The sequence below is a fragment of the Squalius cephalus genome, assembly GCF_949319135.1.
Source record: "Squalius cephalus genome assembly, chromosome: 20".
In the NCBI taxonomy this organism is placed as follows: Eukaryota; Metazoa; Chordata; class Actinopteri; order Cypriniformes; family Leuciscidae; genus Squalius; species Squalius cephalus.
In genome coordinates this window covers 28,516,038-28,526,659 of record NC_137141.1, presented here as the reverse complement: position 1 = coordinate 28,526,659, position 10,622 = coordinate 28,516,038, and the positions used below count along the sequence as shown (strand labels likewise).

The following is a 10,622-nucleotide window of genomic DNA, read 5'->3' as shown; positions in this document are numbered from 1 at the left end:
CCTCTTGGGATCGACATGTCCTGCATAGAGAACAGAATTAACAGAAGCAATGTGTCTGCTATCATATCCATTTAGCAGCAACTAAACAGCCTAAACCTATATCTACAGTATATGCCAACTCCAGCCTCTGATCTTCTGCTATTGCTAATTGGCTACAGCCCAAAGCCAGGACACCGTTGCAGTAAAAAGAGTTGAGATGAAAGAACAGTAAATATAATCCAACGATATCTGATTTCTTCAGAGATTGCTGTACAAATGGTTTCTCAAGGCAAGAAGAGAGGCCCTGTTCTTGCCTTTTACCACATGTATCACTCATCATCTACAGATTATGACATCTGATAGCACTGATAGCTATCTCTACAGAGAAAAGCTTCAGTATGGAGCATCGAATGTAAGATAAAGCATGCTGCAAATAACTGCTCAGTTGCGCAATTGTGATTTAAAGTCACCCTGAAATCATAATGTACAATTCTTGTTTTTTTAATGGAATATTTCAGTTTATTGTAAATGATTTATCTGTGCAAAAACGTTAACAGCCCCTTCCCCTCTCAACAACATCTCTTCTCTGATTTCATGAAGGCTGGGTGAAAATCCATCCCCTCCAGCAACCTGTCACTCAAATAAGATCACAGCAATCTGAAAATGACAATGATCCATTCACGAGTTCACACTAATTAAATAGAGTAAAGTTTATGCGTATTTGGCGTGCTGTCCGAGATTTGGCCAGCTTGGGATGGGAATAGTTATAAGTTATAAGTGAGGAGATGGGGTGGTGTTGGGATGCTGGAAAGCTGTCATGGAATAGAGGCAATAAGTCTGCTGTAGCCTATATATATATGCCTCTTATTTTATTAATTGACTTGATTAACGTGATCCTCCTAAACTTTGTAAATAAAGCATCATATAAAATCTGCATGGATGAAATCATACTTTTTTTTTTCTCTTTGGGAAAGGCGTTTCACCTCTAGCATTCTTTAAGATTCTAAGATTTACAATCTAACAATGGCTATTGAACGATAAAATGTAGCTTGACTGAATCGTGAAAGGTCTCACAGGTGGTTGGAGGTGAGGGGTTGAAAAATAAAAGGGTTTGGGGATATCAGCCGAAAAGGAAAGTTGTTTCAGAGGAAGAGAAAGTTGTTACATTTTGCTGAAAAAAACATGAAGACAGATTTTTTTTTCTTAGGAAAAATATGCACTATATAATGAATCATTCACAATATGGCAGGGACATCCTGTAATGCTGCCTGAATCATAATCATAAACTGTTTGTTCTTTGGCCAGAGGAGAACTGGCCCCCGACTGAGCCCGGTTTCTCCCAAGATTTTTTTCCTCCATCTGTCACCTGATGGAGTTTGGGTTCCTTGCCACTGTCGCCTCTGGCTTGCCTAGTTGGAGTCGAGATAGGCCTACTTAATATTCAACAACATTATTGATCTGACTGCATTGACACCATTGTATGAGAACTGAGCTGGACAATGACATCACTGTTTTACGACTGAAATGAATCTGAACTTAAGCTGGACAATGATACTATTTTCTTCTAGATCTGCTGTACAGCCGAAACAAACTTTGTTGCATTATTTTCCTGTTATCACTGTAAAGCTGCTTTGAAACAAAGCGCTATATAAATAAAGGTGAACTGACTTTCACAATATGACCAGGAACATGTAATATTAATAAATGTGGCTATTTTGTTTTCACGTTGACTTTAAATGTTTACTTAATGTATGAAAATGACAAACAACATAATATTGCCAATGCTTGCTTCTTGTAAATGTGCTGTTTTCTTTACATTCAGCGGCAGAGTTCAAAGTCAACCAGGAGAGATCAGTGAGTTCACACAGGCCTCAATGTACAATGTAAGAGAAATTGTTGCATTGGGTTTGTCCAAGACTCACAATAAGACCATAAAGATTTTTTAAACCTATTCAAGATTATGATCTCTGATTACATTTAAAATGATATTGTCTGACAAAACCTATTTATGTTTAGGCTATGTTAATCTGAACTTTGCGATGGGAAGATTTGTTTTAACGTGCTGTCTTTCTGATATCGTGTGTAAATACTCATACTATATAAACAAATCATGTTTTGGATGATAGGAAACAATACATGGCCAAAACAAGACATAACAATTCCTTCTACAAAACCGTACTAAAGATGTGCAGCCACACAAACTCGAGATTCTTTCAAAGTTATGCGGGCCCCACATTCCACACATGCACCTTCACCAGCGGGAACTATATCACAGACTCCTGCGCTTGAGCGTGTCGTGTTACCAGCATTTCCTGTGTCTCATATCTGGAACGAACGAACTCTCCAATGGAGCAAAGTAATGCGAGATGGGAGTGGTTCCGTTATGAGGTCACGGTGAGGGACTGAACTGAACGCTCAGCAGCGAGCGCAAGCGGTAGACATGAGACGGACGCGATAGCTGGAAACATTTATTCACACAGCTGAATGAATCTCTTCTGGCAACAACAAAAAGAAAAATAACAGGACCGCGTTTTCTTCGACAGGGAACTACTGAAAAACATCGCGCTTTGTCTTTAAAGGCGCAGGACAGGCGTGTGTACGAAAGACTCCAAGGAAGAGGCGCGTGAGGAAAGTTTTCCTCCGCAAAAACAAACTGGACGGAACAGTGCAGAAATCGTGACGCATAAGCCATGCACTGGTTGTACAGCGTGGGATAGTTCTTCTGGTGTCGTTCATCTGAAGGGGGATGCCTTTTTGGTGGCTTTTGTCAACAAAACTTTAACGCCAGGAACGCCGTGTTATTCTGTTCGACAAGAAAACGCGTCTTTCTAAACGGAACATTTCTCGCGCTCGTCCAGAGTCGCTGTTTACTTCTGTTATTTGTTGGTTTGGCTGGAGGATCTGTTCCTCATCGCGTAGTTTGGGGGACAGGGGTTGGGTTGGATATATCTATATTTTTCACTTTTCCTTCATGGCCTCCTCCAGGATGTATCTTCTTATGAAATGCATGCTGATTTTCCAACTTGTGGTGCTGATCGCGAAAAACAGTCGGGCGCTCATTTGTTTGCCCTGTGATAAATCCAAATGCGAGGAGCCCAAGCACTGTACTGGTTCGGTGGTGTTGGGGATCTGCGGCTGCTGCTCGGTTTGTGCCAAGCAGAAGAACGAGAGCTGCGGCGGCGTTTACGGTCTGTACGGGACCTGCGACCGCGGACTCCGGTGCGTGATCAGACCCCCGTTAAACGGCGGCTCCATCACGCAGTACGAGGTTGGAGTTTGTGAAGGTCTGTATACACATTCCATTTACTCTCTGAAAAGTTGCCATCTATGTTCATTGCTTTAATCGAGGCTAATGATAGTGAAAGGAATTAAATAAATCACATCACTTCTGCCTCCATCTGTATTGGTGAAACTAAACCAAAGCGGATGTTTTCTGGCAAGCTCTTTTAACACTTCATTTAGCCTAATAAAACTAACTAATAGGCCTATCATTGTTTGTTACTGTTCATTTGTAGACCTAGTAATTATTTCATACTATAGTGCTAGTAACATCCCAATATAGCCAATTAACGGTTCCATTGTTACTGCTAAAAAATTGCAAAGATTTATCTCTGAATTCGGAGGATCTGTGATTCAGATATGAACTATTAACTTCTATTCCCAGTGGTACTACTTGTTTGTTTGTTAGTAGTAGTAGTAGTAGTAGTACATAGCTAGTAGTAGGCTATCCATCACATTAGTTACAAGTAGCCTACATTCCAGTATACATGTTTAGTTCTTGTTTATTAGATCGTGTGACTCTATCCCAATTACTATAAGCCTAACATATACCCCACTAGTTACATTCTTACCATGATTGAAATGTTTGTAACAATTGGAATACAGTTGGAATTCCAAGTTATAATGAATTTAATTAAAGTTCTATCATTCAATGAATAGATCCCAATAAAGTGTATAGGTTTGATAAACAGCAACATTGGAATACGTAGCCTGCTAGTTATAAGTTAATAGTCCCTATCTGAGCCACAGATCCCTATAGAATTCAATAGAAAAAAATGCCAGTAGCAATGAATTTGTTATATTCCTCTATTATCTAGTGAATAGATATTTCATAGTGAAACTGAAAGAAATATTTTCCCCAGTGGAGGAATTAAAAATAGGGCTACTGGTAACATTAAATAGATTTAAAGAATGGATGTTAAAACGGCTTGCCACACTATCTGTCTATATGGAAAGGGAAAGAAAATGTGTAAAGTGTAGTGAATCAGTGATGCAATGTGCTGTGTTTGAGATGTTAGAGGATAACCTGGTTCACAGTACAGTAGTGTATCAGTTTCGAGGAAAGAAAGAAAGAAAAACAAACTCCTGAACATTATGAATCATGATTACAGCTAATTTGAGTAGAAATGGACCATTATCAGGGCTCATTAGATATCGTAATGTGACTGTAAAGCCATTATGGAGAGGATATAGTGACAGCATGAGTCAGAACGTAAGCGTCAGTCTTGTCTAGTACACAACAACACATTTCCCTTGCCTTTATAAGCTACATGTCGTTTGTAGTAGAGTGAAAGACAGGCGAGCTGGTTAATGTGTTTGCAGCATGTCGGTTTTCCGTTTCTTTGGGTATGGCTAACGGATTCCGTGCTGTTTTTGGACGTGGTGCCAGCCTCGCTCTTTCCGCCGAGGCTTGTTGGTTTTTCATCGGAATGTCTGCTATGCAACTTAACTTGTGCCTCAGCCAGTTTATTTGACATCGGACCGTCGAGGGACGTGCGCTTCTAATACCTTCAGTCATGAGGCATTGCTTCTCGGGATGCGTTTTTCTCACCTCACCTTGATTCAGTTAATTGTGCTGTCAAGCACGTCTTGGCTCAGGGTCTTCTCTGTAGGGGTTTTCTCCCCTGTAACATTCTTTTTAATCCTGGGTTAGTGCATTTCATATTTGTAGTTTTAAAAGGGTGTTTTTAAATCCTGTGTTATGAAGCCATACTCAAGTGAAACTATGATTACATAATACATGAGCTTTGAACAGTCACATAGCCTAAACTTTCACATGCTGTTTAGTTTCTTCACCTGAGATATATGAAATGGAAAACACGTTAAATGGATATTGTTTGGGAGACTTTAGAATATCCAGAATTGACTGATATTTTACAGATGAATGTTCCATTTTAAACTGTAGACTATTTGTTCAATCAATGTTATTGACCTCATAATATAGGCTGCAAATTAGAATGTAAACCCATGGTTTACATGTATGCAATTTATGAAATAAAATGCACATTTATTCTATGCAATATAGTTCTATACAACATTTTTGAAAACACAAATTCATTCACAGTGTTGTCAATGTCAAATATCAGCTGATTTATCGGCCTGTCACCATTTGACTTAAAGGGACTCCACCCAAAATTGAAAATTCTAATCATGGAGGCTTAATAATCATTTGCGCACTCTCATGCCATATGTATATGACTTTCTTTACCTCAGATGAACACAAACTGAGATTTTGTGACAGAGATTAATCTATGTGAGTCCATATTGGATGGGTCCCTCAAAGTTGATGAATCAATGTCTTCTGAATCGAAACGATAGGTGTGTGAGAGAAAAATACTAATATTTTCAACCTCATAAACTATAAATCATCGTTTCCGTACAACTTTTAAAATGCAGGTTCATGAGTTCATGCCTGAGGTAAACGCCAGTAGATTGTGATTGGGTCTGCTTCTACATCACTTCTCGAGCGATTTTCACAAAACGTTTGAGTCGAGCTTCTCACATACCTATTGTTTCTCTTCAGAAGACATTGATTCATCATCTGGGGTTGTATGGATTACTGTTTTGCTTTGTTTGCATAGTTATTCAAGTGTAAACTTTGAGGATCCCCATCCACCTGCATTACAAGGACTCACAGAGATGGATTATTTTTCTAAAAATCTTAGAAGATGTCTTAGTTTGTGTTTCACAGAAGAAAGAAAGTCATATACATCTGGGACAGCATGAGGGAGATTAAATGATGAGATTTATTTTTGGGTAGAGGATCCTTTTATTTCATGTTTCTGAATTTTCTTTTCTGAATCACCATGTTAATGAAGCGACTACCAGAATGTGTTGTCATCTGAAGAAAATTACCCCGAGAGATGAAAAACTGGCACAGCAATTATCAAGACTCTTAGGCACATTTCTCACAATCTGTAACATTTTCTTAATGCTTGCACATTGTATCGGTATACTTTTGCCTCTGTAGAGTCCTGTCGCTTGTTAGGTCTAGTCCAAGTTGGAATGCCGGCTTGGTCAGAGGACATGCATTGCAATGTCACGGGTCAGGTTTCAGCATGGATGGCAATGAAAATTGAAGGCGTCTCGACCGTTTGACATGTAACTGCCGGGGTGACATCTGCTGTAATTCAGCCAAGAAAACACTGCGGCACTGAGTGCCACAGCTACGGCTGTCAGATAAATGAGTCAGATGAGAGAGCGCAGCGAATGCCACTATAGGCCACGTCCTGCTAACCTCCACCCTCACCTCCTAACAAACTGAGACCTCAGAGGGTCTTAACAGTGAATTAGAAAGTACAAGTGCTGTAGACCGTGCCTGCCGTGAGTCACCATGAATTATGAATATCTCAAAGTCCAGTGTGTTGTGGGACATTACAGATTTGTTCTGAATTTAAAGGCGAAGTTTACTCCAAAAATGTTTAATTCTGTTATTTATTTACTCTTATGTCATTCAAGACCTGTTTTCTCTCTTCTGTGGAACACAAAAAGTAACTCCTGGTTGTGTTTTAAATAAAATGAAATTGACTGACAACAAGAGGATTGTGTTTTAGTACAAGGCTTTAATACAGATATTGAGTCTTGAGAGAATATGATAGAAGGAGCAGTGGCACTTTTGTGATTGTTATTAAATTATTGCGATAACTCACATCTCTGACTATATGGGACATGCTTCAAACTGAGAATGTAAAATATTCAAGAAGAATATTTTAAAGTCTGCATGAAGTGTAAATTCACTCTATCCTGTGTTTTTGGAACACAAAAAGTAACTCCTGGTTGTGTTTTAAATACAAATAGGCTAAATCGACTGACAACAAGGGGTGTCAAGCCTAAAAAAGGACACAAAAGCAAAATAGCTCATATTACTATCTTTTAAGTTTCCTGAAGCCGAACAAACCCAAATTTAAATGTTGAATGATAATTACAGAATTTTCCATTTTTATGTGAACTGTTCCTTTAAATGGAGCACCACAATCCACAGGGGTGGAGGAGAAAACAACAGAAGCAATTTTCTGTTCGTATTGACCGTAATATTCACGTCCAAGTCTATACTTTCTTGTGCATTCCTGTGCATGATATTATTTTGACAGGCTGTTTACAAGTGAACATGTACATTCGAGATGATGGTCCTGAAATGCCCCGTGGGCTTCTCTGGAGATGGGCTTACCAAGCACATCACATGGAACACCCGGGGGGGTTAGTGTCAGGACCCTCCAGGTGAGCTTTCCCTGAGAAGTGATGTATGATGTGCTGCTTCTCTATTCAGAGAAAGCAGTCAGGGGTCCCTGTGTGAAGCCGGCTGGACTTGACAGCCCTGTGACATTAAAGTTACTTTAGGGCTCATCATATTGGTCACTGCATCAATTTGGAAGGGTTCAGGTGCAGTCGTAGTGTTTTACATCTGTAAGTGAACTGTTGCACTCAAAATTCAACTGAAAATGTTTCAAATCTATGAAATTTTAGCTTACCGTGTTTTTCTTGTAAAACTGCTTTATTTGTTTGTTGGCATCCATATGTTGCCTGATGATTATACAAGATTTTAAAGTCCAACTGAAATCAAAATTGACCCTATTTACTTTGTTAGCGCATATTACTAGTCTTGTGGTGAAAAATTAATCCGTGCAAGTTAATACACAAAAAAAATTTGTTTGCCGTCGTAATCTTTAATCAAAGTCTGAAAAGTTACTTCCGGTCTGGAATGGCGTTCATTCTCTGATGATGTAGGTTTGACGGCTTGGGTTGGGAAACGCTTAACCACTCCCCTCAAACCGTTAGTCTGCTATGAGCAGAGATGGAGAGGAGGAGCGCTAGAGTAAAACCCCGCCCTCTGTTCAATATTCCTTTTCACTGGGAAATACGTCACAACACTGGAGAAAAGTCATTTGCAACTTCCGGTTCACGCTGACTTTAACAGTGTCAGAAAAATGTGACTTATAAATCACCATAAGAGACCTAGTATGGAGCCAGAAATGAATACTTTAACTTGAGTCTTTAGAAAAATTTGCATGCTGCTTTTTTAGGGAAACAATATATTAGCGCCACGTTGGTTATCAGGTGATAATTATTATTTTTTTGGATAGGTGAGATAGTATTTTTCCCTATTGTGATGTAAATACAAATGAAACAACTTCTCGAACAAGGAAAAAATGTAGGGTGAGACTTGATTTTGTCCATTGGGAATTGATTGGATGGTTGTGGTTTGCCATTGCTGTGATCTCATGTGAGTGACAGGTTGCCCCGCATGCCTTCTTTTGTGTTCAGCAGAAGAAAAATGTCATGCAGAAATGAGGGTAAGTAAATGAGTAAACTATATTAGCATCCACACCAACGCATTTTGTCGTCTGCTGTTTTAAATGCTTGAGCAGGATGGATTCTGATTGGCTGTCAATTTTAAAACAAAATCATTCTGAAAGTGAATGATTAATTCTCTGTGCCGTTATTGTTGTAGTGGCGTGGACTAGACATTTGTTAGTCGTATTTCTACATAACTAAATGTAAATGTAAACTTAGTACCTTAGAAAAAAAAAACACATTTACTCTTAGTTTTAGTTTTTAGGCTTTTTTTATAAACATTGTAAATGACATTTCCCTTGCTGTACTTGTGATGCTCTCCTGTTGTGCTGTAATTTATTTGTGTAGCTGACATCCTTGACAACATGCATGGTTGAAATTTTTGACACACTCACTCTGACCATTTGTGCGGCAGTATATTTACTAAAGCTTCACCTTGTCCACCCATCTGGAATTGGAGCCCTGAGCTTGACAGTTCATATCCCCAACTGACTGCACCACATTACTGTTAATACAGCACTGGGCTCAAATCATAATCTTCCCGGCTAGGAGAAAAGCAGTGGTCTTTATCATTTAAATGGATTCAGACTGGGAAGAATGGGACGTGATTATACACAATCTGTTTGCAGAGAACACCTGGAGAATGAAGCACGCCTGCCCTTATTAATATCATCCACACAAACCCTGGACTCTGTCTGCTAACAAAGCAGCTCCACATTGGCCTTAATCACTGTCAGACGGACTTTTTGTTTTTTTTTGTCTAAGGCATTCTTCTGCCAAAAACGCTAAATTACCCATCTAAATAAAGGTTATGTGGTGATTGGGAAACAATGCTCTTTGTGATAGAAGTAAACTAAGAAGGTGCTCCAAGTTAAAGTGATGTAAGAGCAGCTCCACTCATTTTAATGTCTAGTTTCATTTTTCCTCACTAGCAGGTGCATTCGGAATCTGCATGTTTTTTTATTTTATTTTTATTTACTGTAAGTCCAAATATGCCTCTTCGAAGTAATACAACTTATGACTTTCCAGGAAATCCCTAATATGGACAAAGGCATCCATCTATCACTGTAGCTGAAAAATAAGAAGATTTGACTTATTAAACATGAAGCCAATAAACACACCACCGCAACATAAGAATAAAGTATATTTATAATGCAGTACTAAGCGACATAGCATTAATTCAAGTATAGAACACTACAAAATAATATTCTGTCTGCCTCATTCTGTGAAAAGAAGCCAGATCCCAAATGGAAGTTATTTCAAACACTCGACTGACGTTATGAAGTGAATATGTAAAAATATGTAATGTTTGGCATGTTTTGGTTTTCAAATGCCCTACATTACCCTACACCTACATCTAACCCTACCTGATAAACACTCTATTCCCACTATTAAATACCCATTTGGCACTTTATTTCCATTTTTTGGATTATTTTCTTAATTTTTATATAAAATAAATGCTACTCCGACCTGATATGCAATGGGAAAAGGGAGACGAATGCGGATTCGAACTCAGATCTGTTGTGTCAAAAGCGAACACCACCGCCTACTCGCTACGCCACTGATCCATAATTAGCTAGGTTTCCTTTGCAATTTTCTAGTGCTTAATCAGAGAATTGTGTGCAGAGTTAATGTAAACATCATCTCCCAACAAGATGGGTTGCACAAAAGCACTGTAAATGTATCATAATATGCTGTGAGAGATGAGTGCTATATTCCAAGTCTACTGAGAAAACAATGTTATTTGAAGAAATTGAAGTCATTATTTATTGACGTTCTTCTCCTCCAGTGAGCTATTAATTGACGGAACACTGAGTCAGTTGAGACCTGGATCAGGTGACCGTTTTGAAGCTCTGTTCTTTGTAATGGCATGGGGGGGAAAAGACCAGAACAGTAATACAGGTTTGGAGTAACATGATGAGGGTGAGTAGATTGTGACAGAATTTTTGGGCAAACTATTTCTTTAAAGTAGAGCATTGCTGCCAGCCAAAGTGCATGTCTGTGTCTATGTTTTTCTTCTTTTTCGCAAAAAGGGACAGCACAGGCAGGCTGAAATTTGTAGAGAGAGAACC

At 38.9% G+C, this 10,622-nt stretch overlaps 1 protein-coding gene across 1 annotated transcript in view; it reads left to right on the top strand.

The window, feature by feature from the left end:
• Positions 1–2,337: 2,337 nt before the first annotated feature.
• Positions 2,338–10,622, top strand: part of crim1 (cysteine rich transmembrane BMP regulator 1 (chordin-like)) — a 112,599-nt gene continuing 104,314 nt past the window's right edge. Inside the window, exon 1 of the mRNA XM_079853428.1 lies at positions 2,338–3,263. Within this exon, the coding sequence (XP_079709554.1) occupies positions 2,951–3,263 (313 nt within the window). The 5' untranslated portion in view covers positions 2,338–2,950. The remainder of the gene's footprint in view (positions 3,264–10,622) is intronic.